The sequence below is a fragment of the Dama dama genome, chromosome 1 (assembly GCF_033118175.1).
Source record: "Dama dama isolate Ldn47 chromosome 1, ASM3311817v1, whole genome shotgun sequence".
NCBI lineage: Eukaryota > Metazoa > Chordata > Mammalia > Artiodactyla > Cervidae > Dama > Dama dama.
The window spans coordinates 49090017-49108277 of NC_083681.1; the positions used below are offsets into that span (position 1 = coordinate 49090017).

The 18261-nt window shown below is 36.8% G+C and overlaps 1 protein-coding gene and 1 pseudogene across 1 annotated transcript; both read left to right on the forward strand.

Moving 5' to 3' along the window:
- The first annotated feature begins 6413 nt into the window (after positions 1-6413).
- LOC133057430 (olfactory receptor 52M1-like) lies at positions 6414-7358 on the forward strand. The gene has a single exon (XM_061143974.1). The coding sequence runs from the start codon at positions 6414-6416 to the stop codon at positions 7356-7358; it is 945 nt and encodes a 314-aa protein (XP_060999957.1).
- A 7310-nt stretch (positions 7359-14668) lies between these two features.
- Positions 14669-15573, forward strand: LOC133057500 (olfactory receptor 52P1-like; annotated as a pseudogene).
- The last annotated feature ends 2688 nt before the right edge of the window (positions 15574-18261 follow it).

The following is an 18261-nucleotide window of genomic DNA, read 5'->3' on the forward strand; positions in this document are numbered from 1 at the left end:
TCTCTGTTATCAGAACTGCAGTTCTGACACAATCTTTTAATGAAGCAGCCTCCCTGTATATATATATATGTGCATATACACACAAACTTACTTATCCTTTAAACACAATCTTTTAAAAGATAGTGAGCTCTTTGTTGTGAGCCATACACTTCAGGCTCCCTTAGATACATCTTTTCTCTCTATGTGACTGGAAAATGGATGGTTCCAAAATTGGCAAATAAATAAATAAATAAAAATCCTTCATTTCCAGGTTGGGAAGAATATATATTGAGTTAAATACTCAATGAATAAATGCATGTGTGTGTGTGTGTGTATGTCTGAATACTTAACCTCAACTTTAGCCTATAGTGTAATGTAAACCACTTTTTTCTTTCTTTTTAAAGAGTATGAAATGAGTCATTATTAAAAAGTTGGGCAATGAGGGAAATTATTAGTAAAATTCAGGGTGATATGGGATGGAGTCTTCCAGTACAATGCAGATAAGTGAGTTTAGCTGCTATGATGGAGAGCCAATTGAAGAAAGATTAAGATGGCAAGAATAAAGTGCAGAATGTATGACTACTCCTACTACTAGTGAATAGTTTAGTATTCTGGTTTATTAATTGTAACTATTAGAACTAATAAACTTAGCTGCACAACACAAAATCAGTATAAGAAATCATTTTGTTTTTGTACAAAATCAGTAAACAATTCTAAAAGGAAATTGAAAAAACAGTTCTGTTCAGAATACCAACAAAAAGAATAAAATAGTTATGAACAAACATAACCAAAGAGGCAAAAAACTTGAACACTGAAAATTATAAAGTTTTTGAGAAAAAACTGAAATAAGATCCAAGTAATTGGAAAGACATTATGTTCATGGATTACAAGAATTGGTATTGTTAAAATTTCCAAACTGCCTAAAGTGATCTACAGATTCAATGTAATCCCTATCGAAAATTTAATGGCATTCAAACAGAAATAGAAAAAAAAAAACCTAAAATTCATATGGAATCACAAAAGATCTCAAATAGTCAAAGCAATATTGAGTATGAGCAAAGATGGAGGCATCTCACTTCCTGGTTTCAAAATATATTACAAAGCTATAGTAATCAAACGGAGAAGGCAATGGCAACCCACTCCAGTACTCTTGCCTGGAAACTCCCATGGATGGAGGAGCCTGGTAGACTGCAGTCCATGGGGTCACGAAGAGATGGACACAACTGAGTGACTTCACTTTCACTTTTCACTTTCATGCATTGGAGAAGGAAATGGCAACCCACTCCAATGTTCTTGCCTGGAGAATCCCAGGGATGGAGGAGCCTGGTAGGCTGCCGTCTATGGGGTCACACAGAGTCGGACACGACTGAAGCGACTTAGCAGCAGCAGCAGCATAGTAATGAAAACAGTATGGAACTGGCATAAAGTCAGAGAAAGCAGATCAATGTAACAGAGAAGACAACCTGGAAATAAACCCATACAGTCTGCAAGGGTGCCAGAACACAATGGAAGAAAGGATATTCTCTTCAGTAAATGGTATTGGGAAAACTCGACAACCACATGCAAAGAATGAAATTAGAGCTCTATCTGGCATCATACAAAAAATGAACTAAAATGGATTAAAGACCTGAGACCATAAAACTCCTAGAAGAAAATGGAGGGAAAAGGCTTCTTCACATTTGTCTGGGCAATGGTGTTTTAGATATGGCATCAAAAATTAGCCAGCAAAGCAAAAATAATCAAATGGGTTTGTGTGGAACTAAAAATATTCTGTCCTGTTAAAGGAAACAATCAACAGAATAAACAATAGTCTATGGAATGGGAGGAAATATTTGAAAGCCATGGAGTTGTTTAGGGGTTAGGATCTAAAATATGTGAGAAATTCATATATTTCATGTAAGTCAGTGCAGCAACAATAAAGTAACTCCATTAGAACTTAGGCAAGTGACCTAAAGAGAGATTTCTCAAAAGAAGACATGAATGGCTAATATTTATATGAAAAAGGTGTTCAACATCACTAATAATAAGGGAAATGCAAATCAAAGTCACAATGGGTATCACCTATTATGAAGGTTAGTGTGAAAAAAAGACAACAGCAACAAATTTTGGACAGACTGTGAAGAAACAGAAACCCCTGTACTCTGCTTGTGAGAATATAAATTATTGCAGTAATGATAGGAAACAATATGGAGGTTCCTCAAAAATTTAAATAAACCAAAACACAGAAGTGCCATATTATTCAGTAACTCCACTTTTAGGAATATATCCAAAGGAAATCAGATCACTCACTCTTGTTTCAAGTTGTAATTAAACTGTGTTAATCAAAGGAATAAAAATATGTTATTTGCCTCTTTGACCTTTTTCAGGATTTCAGGTCCTGTTAAGTGGTTGACATTAAATTATATCATATTTTTGAAGAATGGCTACATGTGGAACTAAAATCTGAGGAAATACAGAAATAAACTGCTAGCTCTCAAATTATGTAGATTATCAATTGCTTTAAGTATACAAAATAGTCTTCCTTCTGGCATTGATTCCATAGGGACCCCTTTGTGACAAATGTAATTCTTGCTTATCCTCTGAGAATATTATGTTGAGGCTGCTACACATAAAAGCTAGGTCTTTGAGTTTCTTTTTGGCTTTAAATCAGTTTCTTGTACAAGTGACTTAGGGTTGTTATGAAAGTAGGGAAGGGTGGAGAAAAGGGTGATCTCAGTATAACTTTATAAGACATGAGATTCCATAATACACACCGTCTTATTTTATGAATGACCTAAATTCAAAGAAGGAGAAATAGTCTTTGAGCAGAGGAAATACACACTTATTCTCATGGATGAAATTTTGAAAGAACCAGATTTTAGGAGGCATAGATCTTTTGTAAGGATATCATAGAAGTAAGGATTATCTCTCTTTTTTAACTTATTGTATGTTGCATAATTTATTCAAAGAAATAAAACATGGATAACAAGAAAATAGATCCCTTATGTCATCTGGACTCACAGGTTGGTATTTTCAAGCAGATGTCATCCTATGATCATATCATGTATGCTTGTAGAAAAAAGCACTTTGAAAACTGATGTGTGTATCCATCAGTGTGTGTACTTTTCATCTTTTGCAGTGTTCTATTTTGTATTTATGCATATAACATATATTAAGTCAAAGACACTGTTGTAAACATTGGATAATAAAATTCTCTGTAGGTTATACAATATATGTATTCATGTACTTTATTGCCCATAGAATCTCATCTGTTGTGTACTCATTGAATACAAATTACATAAAGTGTTCAGTTCATTGTGTTATGATTGCTCTTCCTAATGGAACTTTGTGCTCTTATTTTTTTGATATCTATATCTGTATCTATACCTATGTCTGTGTTTTGTGTATATATATACATACACACATGCCTGTAGATGTATTATTAATTATTGCTATAGAATTCATATCCCACTCAATAGTTTACTGCATTACAGCTTGCTTCTTTATGGTGTGCTTTATAAGGTAAATCATTCAAAAAGCCACGTATGTGCAATTCAAGAGTTTTTCACTAGAATAAAGTTTTGGTAAATGTAGATGCCTAGAAAATAACTCTTCAGTTAGTGATACTTGGACCACTTAGGTGTGTTTACATGATTTTGGTAAGCATATTAAGGGATAATTATTTGCTTCTTTATGAGATCACATTATCTTCAGAAGAACTTGTTTGAGACAGGAAAATCATATTTCTCCTCAAGAGCTGATGTCTGTACTACTCAGTGTAGCTGCCTTGATGGGAGATGGGGGAGAACAGATAACTAGTAACCAAGGACTTCTCTACAACAAAATAATTTGCAGTGATATAAAGAGTCCTTCTTTTCCTTAACTTTCTTAGCCCCCACCTCCACACCCATCACCTTTATCTGGGGGAGATCCCAAAGGCTTCTTTGCCATGTAGGCTTAGCCCTCAGCTAGAACTATGAGAAGCATAAAGCAATATGATTTATTCAGTAACTGATATTTTGGACATCATTAGGTCAGTTTACAGAGAACTGTCCAGTTGGCTCAGTGGTAAAGAATCCACCTGCCAATGCAAGAGACACAGGAGATGCAAGTTTGATCCCTGGGTTAGAAGATCTCCTGGAGGAGGAAACGACAACCCACTCCAGTATTCTTGCCTGGAGAATTCCATGAACAGAGGAGCCTGGTGGGCTACAGTCCATGGGGTCACAGAGTCAGACACAATTGAGTGAGTGAGCATGCACACATGCAGGTCAATTTACCAATCAAGTATGAACAGCTCTGCTTGTATTAGAATGTGGGTTTCTGGAGGAATAAATGAAGGAGCACAAAAGAGCCTGTCTCTACAGTGAAATAACCTGTTTGAAATATTGAGTATGGGAAAATATTGAATAGCATTAACCTTAATAGACATTCATATATATTCATATATATATATGTGTGTGTGTGTGTGTTCATGTATATACGTGTGCATATATATTTATAGGCTTCCCAGGTGACTCTAGTAAAGAACCAGCCTGCCGATGCAGGAGACTTAAGAGACCTGAGTTCTATCTCTACGGTTGGGAATATCCCCTGGAAGAGGGTGTGGCAACCCACCCCAGTATTCTTGCCTGGAGAATCCCATGGACAGAGTAGCCTGGCAGGCTGCAGTCCATAAGGTGGCACAGAATTGGACATGACTGAAGTGACTTAGTACACATGTACACATATATGTATATATTCACATATGTGTGTATATGTATAGTTCTTGTTTATATTTTTTTCCAAAGAACATATAATAATGTATTTAAAGTGTATACAGTAGAAAAAACAGGAAAAAACTGACATCCTCATACACCATGCTTCATATTAGACACATAGGCAGTGTGACAAATGAGATCCAGAGGCATGGAATTTATTATTGTCATTTAAGAAGCCAACCCAAGTGTGTCAAGATCATTCTTTCATTTGGGAATACTCCAACTGATATCACATTTTTACTGCATGCAGCCCTATGAATTTTTAGTTATCCAGATTTAATATGTAACTCCAGGAGCTTGATTGCCTGCACTTTAACTTTCTTTCTGTTAAATCAGGTGGTGGAGATTGTTTATTTCTACTACTTAAATCACCTAGACTGTGGGTTATGCAGTCTTCTAGTGAAACAAGAATTTTCAGTAAATCCCAAAAAGTTTTACAATGTCTCTGCTTAATCAGTTACAGCCATGAAAAGTCTTCTCTCTTGAGAGAAATACTAACTGAGAGATTAAGGGGGACTTTTCTAAGTCTTGCTCCAAAGAACATAGTTTCTGTTTATCACTGACATAAAAGCAGCTCGAAGAGGGAAGTCAAAACCCAAGATGGCTTTGGAAGATACTTCTGCATTCTGAGGAATAATATCTTGTATTATTCACCGTGGGGAATCTGAGCATGCTCTTCTTAGACTCCACTTTATCAAGTCATAAATCCATAGTTTAAATATTAACTGTGCACTTTTCACATTGTGATACTGCATTTGGAAAAGTGTGAATATGTTAGCAACATAATTTTCAGGCAACTATCACAGGAAGGAGTGGAAAGGAAAAATAAATCCTATGGAACTGGTGGTATGGAGAACTTATGAGTGACGGATGAAAATACACCAAGTCAGTTTATCTACAACAAATTTGGAACCATATAATCATTGGAAAATTAAATGTTTATCATAAAGTTTTTACAGAGGAAACTGAAGCAGATAATTTTAGAATATTCTCAGGACAGTCATTTATAAAATTGATGTTTTGCTAAAATGGACAGTGGGAAAATAAAGTCATTGATGTGGAAAAATTGCCTTCATTGCCTCTTGCTTTCTCCTTTGATTTTTAAGTTCCCACCACTGACACTCTTGTCTGTTTCTGCTTGCTCCTGCTTCACAGTAATTTTTCTTGCTCTTTCCATTCCAAGAATGTCTGATATCCTAGATTGTGAGCTCCAAAATTTAGATATCAGTTTATGTAACATTTTCATCACCATCCTATTGTGATGTTTTTCTTGTAGAGTGTAATCGCCTTGAGAAGAATATCTGATGTGTGTTACTTTATTCCCAGTGCTTAGGACATGATTGTTAGTAACTGCTTAACAAATAGTTGTTGAATTAAGTAAATAGAGAAACTTTTTGTTGGAAATAAATAGATAAGATGACCTATATGCACCTATGATAATATGCAGTGACACATGAATGATCTTTATGTATTTGCAAACATAGTATTTGGTATGATATTACACATTTTATTTCTCTGAATTTATTTCTAGTGAATTAATATTCATGTGGTTATTAATTTGAATTGTTTTAGAAACAGATCATTAAGGGTCGTCCTCAACTAAATCTCCCATGTTTTCAGCTTCTGGTTGTGGTCATCTTGGCATAGCAACTTTATCTTCAGAAGAACTGATAAAAATCAAAGAAAAAAACCATCATGCCTCCTCTCAACACTTCTCATCCCTCTCCTGTCACCTTCTCGCTGATGGGCATCCCAGGACTGGAGCACCTGCATGTCTGGATTGGGATTCCCTTCTGCTCCATGTATGTGGTGGCGGTGGTGGGGAATATGACCATTCTAGCTGTGGTGAGGGCAGAGCGAAGCCTCCACGAGCCTATGTTCCTCTTTTTGTGCATGCTCTCAGTCACTGACCTGGTCCTCTCCACGTCTACACTGCCTCGCATGCTCTGTCTCTTCTGGCTTGGAGCCCATGACATTGCCTTTGATGCCTGCCTGACCCAAATGTTCTTCATTCACAGCTTCACTACCATGGAATCAGGGTTTTTCCTGACCATGGCCATTGACCGCTATGTGGCCATTTGTTACCCACTGCGCCACACCACCATACTGACCCACACTCGCGTCACTATAATGGGTATTATTGTGGTGATTCGGGGAGTTGCCTTCTTTTCTCCACACCCCATTCTGCTCAAACAGCTGCCTTACTGCAGAACACGAATCATTGCCCACACCTACTGTGAGTTTATGGCTGTGCTGAAGCTGGCGTGTGTGGACACAGGAGCCACCTCACGTTACAGCCTCAGTGTGGCTTCTATCATTGGCTCATGTGATGCAATTCTTACTGCTATATCCTATGTTTTCATCCTCCGGTCTGTATTCCGCTTGCCATCTCGAGAAGCTGGCTTTAAGGCTTTGGGCACATGTGGATCCCATGTTTGTGTTATTCTTGTCTTTTACTCCACAACTGGTTTTTCCATTTTCACTCACCGTTTTGGGAAAAATATACCTGCACATATCCATATTTTTATTGCAAATATGTATCTTTTGGTACCCCCTTTTCTCAACCCCATTGTGTATGGAGTAAGGACCAAGAAAATACGGGAGCATGTTATTAAGGCTCTAAGTGTAAAAGTTGCTTGATTTTAGTTGGATCAATGAAGTACATAGTTTAAGATATATAGAACTGCAAGAGATGATGTAGGGAAAATAATTAACTGCTCTCACTCCTGTAAGCTGATTTGGACTTACCACCTGAAAGTTGTTATTTATCAGATGTGTAGAATATCTATGGATTCTAACTCAACACATTACTGTAACTTTTTTATTTAGTAAATATTAGTGATGAAATTGTTAATCTCACTCTAAGTATATACCTTTTGGAGTATGTACAACAGGGAATGAAAAGTAGATAGAAGGATAGAAAACTTAAGTAGACACCTCTCCCTGCACACCCCCTCCAAAAAAAGGAAAAGTTATGTAAGATCTACATGCTGAATTTTATAGACCAGACATTTTGAAGAAATCTTGAGTCCTATATATATGGCTGTGAATATTTAGAACCAGTAATAAGTGTTGTATCTCTGGCCTGATTGAATGAAATTAAAGGCTTGAGAAAAATGAGTAGCACTAATAATACCCCAAAACTAAATAAATTTAATTAAGAAGACATGAGTACTCCCTTCAAGCGAAACAAGCAGAAACAAAAGTAAATTAATAAACTCATAAACGTGAATTTTTGTGAAGGTGTCAACATTGATGTTAGAGCTTCAGTGGCTTTTTAGAGTGATTATGATTGAGCCAGGAATATTAAAAAAATAATATCTTGAATTCTACTGAATTAACAGAAGAGATCATAGAAAAAGAGAAAAGTGTGAACAGAAGATGATGATTGTGTAGAGGGGAAGGAAAAGGACATTCAACTGGTGGCAGGGTTTGAACAAAAGCTTGAGAAATGTGAAAAAAGGCCTTGCTGCATATGAGAAAGAATCGTGGTAGTGGTGCTACAACATCATAGATCATCATAGACTTTATCTTTTTTTTTTTTTTTTGACTTTATCTTATTGTATGAGTCCATTCTCCACAATTTTCTTTCTGGGCTTGGCAGTTCTTATTCTACAGGTCTAAAATAGTATGAACCATTAGAATTTCTTAGCATTCTTTCCTCACATAAAACAGAGATCCTGTTACTTCTTATGAGAATGAGGATAGACCTCTTAGTTTGAAACAAAGAACAATGAGGAAAACACATAATCAATAGTTCTGATAGATTCAGCGTATTTCTCACAGAGAAAAAGTTATGTGTATATGGCTATATCTGTATATCTATATCTTTATCTCCCCTTAGGGGCATAAAACTTAGAAATACAAACAAGAGATATACATATACTTTAATCTTGGAATTCTTCCGTTTATTTCTTAAGTACTGTTGTACCAAGATATATAACCGACTATTTTGCCTCTGTTAAAGAAAAAACGTGAATATATGCCTTTCTTCCATCTCTTAGAGATTCAAAGAATTTATAAATATGTAAAAACAGTGCTTTTTTAGTGCACTGAAATGCTCTATTTTAGTCATAATGATCTATTAATCTGTTCATCAGACATATCACAAATATGGAGAATTTATTTTAATATAGATAATATTCTAAGTGACAGTCATACCCTCCCAACCCACACACACTTGGAGATTTTGCCCTTTCTTCTCTCCAGAGTTCAGTTCACTACTCACTTATCTTCAAAACTGTGATTGATAAGACATGGCTAGTCACCCGTATTGCTCTGAATCCTGTACATATCTTCCTTCAGTTTCTGGTGGGATTACATCCTGATAAATCCATCATAAGTTAAAAATAGCATAGGTAAAAGATGCATATAGTACACCTAACCTACGGAATGTCATAGCTTAGCCTCACTTACCTGAAATGTGCTCAGAACACCTACATTAGCCTACAGATGGGCAAATACATTTAACACAAAGGATATTTTATAACAACGTGTTGAATATCTTATGTAATTTATGAATACTGTACTGAAAGTGAAAAATAGGATGGTTGTATGGATGTACAGTGCTTGTAAACATGTTTGCTCTCATGATCACATGGTTGACAGAGTTGCAGCTCATTGTACTGCCCCGCAGCAGGAGGGTATCTTACCACATATGGCTAGCTTTGGAAGAAAATCAAAATTCAATATTCACTGTACTGTTTCTACTGAATGTATATCGCTTTGCACTATTATAAAGTCAAACAAAAATTGTAAGTCAAGCTATTAAGTTTCAGATCGTCTATATATAAGAGGTCAAGATTCAGTACATTCATTAGGGTACTCCACTCTTTATCCCATGACTAAAATTAATTTCTAGTTTTATACATTGGCATTTTTTAACAGTCTTAAGCTCAGAGTGGGCTTCCCAGGTGGCACAGTGGTAAAAAAAGATCTGCCTGCCAATGCAGGAGACTCAAGAGATGCGGGTTCAGTCCCTGGGTCAGGAAAGATCCCCTAGAGAAGGAAATAGCAACCTATTCCAGTATTCTTGCCTAGGAAACCCCATGGACAGAGGAGTCTGGTGGGCTACAGTCCATGGGGTTGCAAAGAGTTGAACACGATTGAGTATGCAACCATCTCTCCCAAGCTCAGAGCAGAGAAGGATAAATAACTCCTTTGATGTTAGATCTTAATAGAATCAATTTTCATCCAACCACCTTTCTACTCCCTAGAAACTCAGGACAAGAGGTTTCCATTGTGTTCCTTTCCATCTGCCTAGTCTTGTTTTTCTACCTTTTGGTTCAGGTTGAGAAATGTGTGCTTGTGTTCATCATCAAGACAGACCCTACTTGGTATAAACCCACATCTCTCTTCCTGAGCATGCTGTCTGTGCATGACCTGAAGTCTAGCACTGTAATCCTTCCCTTAATTATCACTCTCTTCCAGGTCAGTGACAGAGATCAATTTAAAAACTTATCTTACTTAGATATCATACATCCACTATGAGACCACAGAAAGACAATGATGATTACCCATGAGAAAGCATGACAAAAAGCAAAAGCAAAATAGTTGAGTTGCAAGACAGGGAAGGATATATTGCACAAGTGGAGAAGTTGACAGTCCATTCATAGTAGCAGCAAGTCAGTAGTAATACATGAGCTCAGAAGCAGATAGACATGTTGGTAAACGTGTTGATGGGATCTTCTCTTGCTTCTTTTTTCTCAGTGAAAGTGGAATCTAGTTTATCATCCAAGAGTGGAGTTAGGGGAAGTGTGACAGAGGTTTGGTTTAAAAGAATACAGGAAATAATTTTGAGGAGACTGAGAAATTGAAAGACTTCAAAATTGAATGTAGTATTAGGGGCCCACTTGCTATAGTGAATATGAATTCAAAGTAAGACCAGTCACTTGGTTGTAGAAGATATTTTTCTCTAGCCATCTTTTTAGAAAAGCGTATGCTTGAGATTTCTGTTATAGAAATAAGCCAAAGATTGCCTCTGTATATGGGCCTCTCTGACCTAGGGACCTTTCATATAAGAGGCCATGAGATTGATGTCCCCGTGGTTATTTAGATCACAACCTGTGTGATTGTATGCTGAACATCTGGACTGGCATCACAGTCCTTTAAAAATATTTACCAATATGATTAATGAGAAAGTGGAAGATACAAATTGTTGTAGAAATATAACATATAAATGTAATTTCATATAAAAGAATAGTACTTATTGAAGCAGTGACACTCCATCATAACCTTAAAATGAATAGGAAATGAAAAGGCCTAGGGAAGTATCAAACATTGAAGCAAAAACATGAATCAGAATCTTAAAGGAGTCAGTGAAAGAAAGTCTGGACTGGTTGAGACTCAGGGAAACTTAAAGAAGAGCTGTCTAGCAGAAAGTGATGCCAAGAACCAACAAGACTATAAAGGTTCTTGTTGGTCCTTTGGGATGCTGTCAATTATAATCCATGGAAGTTATAGACTTTAATTCAGGCATGCTTCAGTTTTAAATATTAGTCATATAGTGATTAAGTAAGTAAAATGTGGAGCTAGAGATATCTGGATTCAGTTCCTAAAATCGCCCTTCATTTGCTGTAGAAATTTGACTTAAATCATTTAATCTAATGGACTCACTGCTTCCTTGACTTTTTAGTGGTAATTTCCTATTTACAAAGGTTGTTTTGAAGATCAATGAAAGAAGGGATTTTTAGCATTAAACATAGGCCCAGAAAGTGATGACTTCTCAGTAAATGAACATAATACTTTCTTATGGTTCTGATGTTTCCTCATATTTTCCCACAAATATATTTCATATCAAAGCACTCAGCAAACCTTTGGGAAATAATAATATCCTTATTTGTTATCTTAAGGAATAGTTAATATTAATTAGAGTAAATTAAGTCTTGTAATTTGGGAAAAGGCCCCATATCCTGGAGGACTATTGATTCCCCTGCCATCTACACTGTTGAACCCAGTGGGATTTGATGCTGGGTATAATCCAGCTGATATTCAATGACCACACTTCTTAGCACCTGCTCTCATGCGAGATGACTGTCTGGATTACTCTGAACTTCTAATTTGGGTGAGTTGATAGAGATACAGGACAGAAAAAGAGAGAAGACAGCTACATTCAAACATCTGCATTTAAATTATGAGATCCTCAAAAAGTAATGTCCATCTCTTTAAAAATATCCTTAGTAAAGTTAAGAGTAAATCTTGTAGACATGTAAAACACTAAGAAGGTGTAGTGAACTCTGTTGATTATCTAAAGTATATGGAGCATATGGTCATAGATACTCCAAATAAAAGTTAAAGTAGCATTAAACTCCTTGACCAGGATAAGCTTTGAGGTCAGATTTAACTCTGAGCAAGGAAGAGCCATGTTCCTTCCAGTCAGCATCAGATGTTAATCAGTCATGGCAAGTGTTTGTGGGAGGAAGAATATTACTTTTGACCTAGATACTGCAAGAACAGTGGTTTGCAAAAGGAAGTTAATAAAAAGGAGGGGGAGGAACATTACAATCAGAGAAGTATGTGAAAAAGGCACAGTTTCACAAAGAAGCATGTTGTATTTGGGGAATAGTTAGAAGTTAGTTGTTACCCCCATGGGAGGTATAGAAATAATATCTTAAAATGCTCTGTGTAAGATAATGTGCTAATTTCTTAACATGCATTAACAGCATTTCATTTTCTCCACTTTACAGTTGAGGAAACCGAGAAAAAGATATAATCAGTGTATGTGCTCTGCTGTGTGCTTAGTCGCTCAGTCGTGTCTGATTCTTTGTGACCCCATGGACGGTAGCCCACCAGGCTCCTCTGTCCACGGGGATTCTCCAGGCAGAAATGCTGGAATGGATTGCCATTGCCTCCTCCAAGGGATCTTCCCACCCCAGGGATCAAACCCAGGTCTCCCGTATTGCCAGCGAATTTTTTACCATCTGAGCCACCAGGGAAGCCCATAATCAGTATATAGAACACAACTAAAAGTTTTTATGGAAACACATGCATTTAATAAAAGGGCATAGGAAGAACCTGTGATAGGAATGAAAATAATCAGACGGGAAAAAAAGATGAAAACAAGTTATACCATTACTTATGATAAGTGATACATTTCAAGATTTATTGGACTTTATTTCTTCTGAGCCAAATATCATGGTCATTTAAAGTATTATGTAAATGATCATTTACAGAGCTCAGGTCAGGCTGGAAAATTTTTCAGAAGACACTGGGAATATTTCTAATACAATGTATAGTCAGTTTAACAAGGTCTATGTTCCTCCCAAAATGCTGGATAATGTAAGTCATATTCCAGTTTTGATGACAGTTGATCAGACTATAAATTACAGTGGAGTAAATAGGACTCAATATTTGTAATTACATTTATCTCAACAGATCCATTTCTAATTTATGGATATTATGTAGAGTATATTAGAATGGTTAAACACAATTTTCTAGGATGATAAAAAGAATCTTGTTATTGGTCTATTCTTATTTCAAAATTAGATTTCAGTTGCTTCATTGTAGATATAGAATAAATACCTTTAAAATCAATAGACAATAATCATTTAATTCAGGGTGTGAATATTGATAGATGCTTAATAATAATAAAAGAAACACAATGGTTATTTAAAGGAATATCTAAAATGATACTCTATAATTATCAAGTTTAATTGAAAAAGGCAAATGTTGAAACACTCCCTCGAAAGTGTCTTAACAAATATGACTTGAAAATTATGAAAACTCTTTGTTGATTGTATTTTACTATTACTTAACATCTGTGACAGCAAATACTGATTTTGGTGTAATGGAAATAATGTGAACTTTGCAGTCATGCAGAGTTATGTTAGAATTCTGATGTCTCAGTCATTCTTTCTGTGAGGCCATTGCATTATCTATAACACTCTGGGGTACTATGTTTTAATTGATAAGATTTGAAAACTGTTATTTAGCTTACATTGCTTTTCCAGCTACAAATGAACATATACAAAGATTCCAGGAAAATATATATATATATATATATTTTTTTTTTTTTTTCATGTTAGGATCACTAAGTTTTACTTTCTTTCCTTACTTCATTTAAACAATGATAGTAACTGAAATCACACTAATAATGTATGAATCAAAAGTGGTACCAAGTGCATGGATCTTTGTAGTGATTAGTATGTTCAGATATAAGTGATCAAAGTAAGAAACAAGGCATATTGGGGGATCTACAGAAGAATTAAGGTAGAAAGTTAGGATTTTTGAAAATTAAGCTTAAAATAAGCAGGTATGTCAATTGGGGCTATTTCACTGAAAAGGAGAGAACTTATTGAAGGTATGACTGTTAAAGCTCAAATTTTGTGAAGACTTTTATGCACAAGACAGATAAATCTGTAGAGCTCCATGGAAAGGGCAGTACTGTTTCACACCTTCTAAGGATAGGTTCTGTGACAGTACAAAGGAGCATGTGTAATGGACTAGGAGATGAGTATTCATACCTGAGAATATGTAGTCTCAGAGTGTACTTCAGACATGTCCTAGAATATTATATGTCAGAATGATATTGAGAAGAAAGTTGGGTTAGATGATTTCTAAGATCCTTTCCATTTATAATGCCTGATATTGTTTATCAAAAGATGATTTGACTTAAGTTGATAGCAAATTGTGAATTTAAAAAGTGGTATGAATTTTACTATACATAGATGGTTAACAGATTTAGAGTTTGTTTTGTTCTTAAATGTCTGAGATTCATGACTTGATTTAGGATTAGTGCTTTGTGTCTGGTTGCAAGGTTTTTATTTTAGTAACAAGTGTTACTAAATTTTTTCACCCTGAAGTGTACTCTTGGGTGTTTTCTAATGTGATGCTTTTGGATCTTCCAGACTTGTTTTTCGCTTGTTGCCAGATTTGGTTGTGATGATCTTGGCACAAAGCTTTTGCCGTAAAAAGGAGGATTCTGTCAGCAAGAGACAGAAGGCAACAGAACAATGGGACCAGCCAATAAATCCCAAACATCTCCAGACACTTTCTTGCTGATGGGCATCCCAGGACTGGAGCACCTGCAGTCTGGATTGGGATTCCCTTCTGCTCCATGTATGTGGTGGCGGTGGTGGGGAATATGACCATTCTGGCCGTGGTGAGGACAGAGCAAAGCCTCCATGAGCCTATGTTCCTCTTTTTGTGCATGCTCTCAGTCACTGACCTGGTCCTCTCCACATCTACACTGCCTCGCATGCTCTGTCTCTTCTGGCTTGGAGCCCATGACATTGCCTTTGATGCCTGCCTGACCCAAATGTTCTTCATTCATAGTTTTACTGCGATGGAATCAGGCTTCTTTTTGTCCATGGCCATTGACCGTTATGTGGCCATTTGTCATCCACTGCGCCACTCCACCATTCTCACCCACACTCGCATCGCCAAAATGGGAGCTTCTGTGGTCCTGCGGGGAGTGGCCTTCTTTCCCCCACATCCTATGCTGCTCAGACAGCTGCCCTACTGCAGGAGTCGAATCATTGCCCACACCTACTGTGAGTTCATGGCTGTGGTGAAGCTGGCGTGTGTGGACACAGGGCCCACTAAGCGTTACAGCCTCAGTGTGGCCTCTGTCATTGGTTCCTGTGATGGGTTATTCATTGCTGTGTCTTATGTCCTAATCCTTCGTGCAGTCTTTCGTCTTCCATCACGGGAAGCAAGTCTTAAAGCTCTAGGCACTTGTGGCTCCCATGTCTGTGTCATTCTCGTTTTCTACTCCACAGCTGTCTTTACCTTCCTCACTCACCGTTTTGGCCACAATGTGGCCCCCCAAATTCATATCTTCATTGCCAATATATACCTTCTGGTACCACCTTTTCTTAACCCCATTGTTTATGGTATAAGGACCAAGAAAATTTGAGACCATATTCTTAGTTCTCTAATGGTAAAGGTTGCTTGATTATACTGGAATTGTTTGCACAGATGTATAAGAATAAGGAGGGAAGAATATAAATGACTTATCCTGTTTTTGTAACTGACATGATGTCTTTTTCCACTGGTATCAGACATCTTATCAGATTTTAATGGGGAAGAATGACCATACATGATATAAATTTCTCAATTCTAATTAAACTAGTACATTTAATATATTCTGTGTGCCTTTGAATTTTGGGGAGCTTACTTAGAACCTGATGAACTTAAAGGGACTCTCCTCTTTTTATGCTGCTGGTGATCATTTGTGGCGTTAACTGGGGTAGTAGTTTATTTTCAAATAGGGAATGATTTTAAAAGGAAGGAAATCCCTGAGAATCTCAAAAGAATTCCACATAAAGTATAGGCAATTGAAAAATTAATGATGACTGTAACTATCCATAGAAGAGGAAATATATCAGGGTTGATGTCCTCTGAATACAGCAAGTAATTGTGTTTTATTCCTATGAATTGACAAACTGGACAAGTTGTCAAATAGAAATGTGGAAAAGTTCAACATTGCTAAAAACAATCAAGTCCACAGATCTGTAAACACTGTATTGCTCAGAGCATTCTCTCTCCACCAAGAGAAACAAGTGTCTGCAATTATTTTGTTACCTGAACCAGCATGGGATCTCTAAACCTTTATCCTGAAAACAAAAATTGTTTTATGCTTGATGTTACATCCTTGGGAGTTTGCCCAGGGTGTAGGTAGCCCACTGAGCTAGATTCAAGTATGCTGGTATTTATATGTAATAAGTCCTTGTTCAGGGATGAAGTCTATCATTACAAATAATTTAAATTTTTAGTGATAATGCTACTGCTGACATTGAAAATGAAATTATTAAAAAGAATATAAATATTTTACCAGAAAAAATCAAATATTTGTTACTTTTCATTCCTTTACTTCTTGGCTTATACAAAATGGAAATTACTCTAGAGGTGTAACTGAGCAGTACCTTGTGGGGCTTTCTGGGGTAGACCCTTCCCCTATATCCTCTACTTTAGCTCCTCTCAGAAGTACCTAGATAAACAGTATCTAATGCACATTTCCTGAGTTGCTTTACTGATGTTAAAACCCCCACCAAATGGAAGAAATTAACTACTTGATGACCATAGGCGTTAGCCTCCAGACCTACCAGAGCCTGAGGACTGATAATGTTAACCCTTGTGACACTGCCCCGTTACCTCACCATCAAGTAATGAGAGAATTGTGCATGAGCTAACCAAGGTCCCTGCAGCTCCTCTCCCTCATCTTGCCTTTAAAAATGGTCTGCAGAAACCCACTGGGGAGTTTTGAATGTTAACTATCCCATACTCCTTGTTTGGTGCCCTACAATAAATGCTTTCTTCAAGCCCAGAGATGAATCCATGAACTTATGGACACCTTATCTTTGACAAAGGAGGCAAGGATATACAATGGAAAAAAGACAACCTCTTTAACAAGTGGTGCTGGGAAAACTGGTCAACCACTTGTAAAAGAATGAAACTAGAACGCTTTCTAACACCATACACAAAAATAAACTCAAAATGGATTAAAGATCTAAATGTAAGACCAGAAACTATAAAACTCCTAGAGGAGAACATAGGCAAAACACTCTCCGACATAAACCACAGCAAGATCCTCTATGACCCACCTCCCAGAATATTGGAAATAAAAGCAAAACTAAACAAATGGGACCTAATGAAACTTAAAAGCTTTTGCACAACAAAGGAAACTATAAGTAAGGTGAAAAGACAGCCCTCAGATTGGGAGAAAATAATAGCAAATGAAGCAACAGACAAAGGATTAATCTCAAAAATATACAAGCAACTCCTGCAGCTCAATTCCAGAAAAATAAATGACCCAATCAAAAAATGGGCCAAAGAACTAAACAGACATTTCTTCAAAGAAGACATACAGATGGCTAACAAACACATGAAAAGATGCTCAACATCACTCATTATCAGAGAAATGCAAATCAAAAGCAGAATGAGGTACCATTACACGCCAGTCAGGATGGCTGCTATCCAAAAGTCTACAAGCAATAAATGCTGGAGAGGGTGTGGAGAAAAGGGAACCCTCTTACACTGTTGGTGGGAATGCAAACTAGTACAGCCACTATGGAAAACAGTGTGGAGAGTTCTTAAAAAACTGGAAATAGAACTGCCATATGACCCAGCAATCCCACTTCTGGGCATACACACTGAGGAAACCAGATCTGAAAGAGACACGTGCACCCCAATGTTCATCGCAGCACTGTTTATAATAGCCAGGACATGGAAGCAACCTAGATGCCCATCAGCAGATGAATGGATAAGGAAGCTGTGGTACATATACACCATGGAATATTACTCAGCCATTAAAAAGAATTCATTTGAACCAGTCCTAATGAGATGGATGAAACTGGAGCCCCTTATACAGAGTGAAGTAAGCCAGAAAGATAAGGAACATTACAGCATACTAACACATATATATGGAATTTAGAAAGATGGTAATGATAACCCTATATGCAAAACAGAAAAAGAGACACAGAAGTACAGAACAGACTTTTGAACTCTGTGGGAGAAGGTGAGGGTGGGATGTTTCGAAAGAACAGCATGTGTATTATCTATGGTGAAACAGATCACCAGCCCAGGTGGGATGCATGAGACAAGT

Coding starts and splice junctions, on each gene's coding strand:
- LOC133057430 (XM_061143974.1), top strand. CDS start 6,414: ATGCCTCCTCTCAACACTTCTCATCCCTCTCCTGTCACCTTCTCGCTG.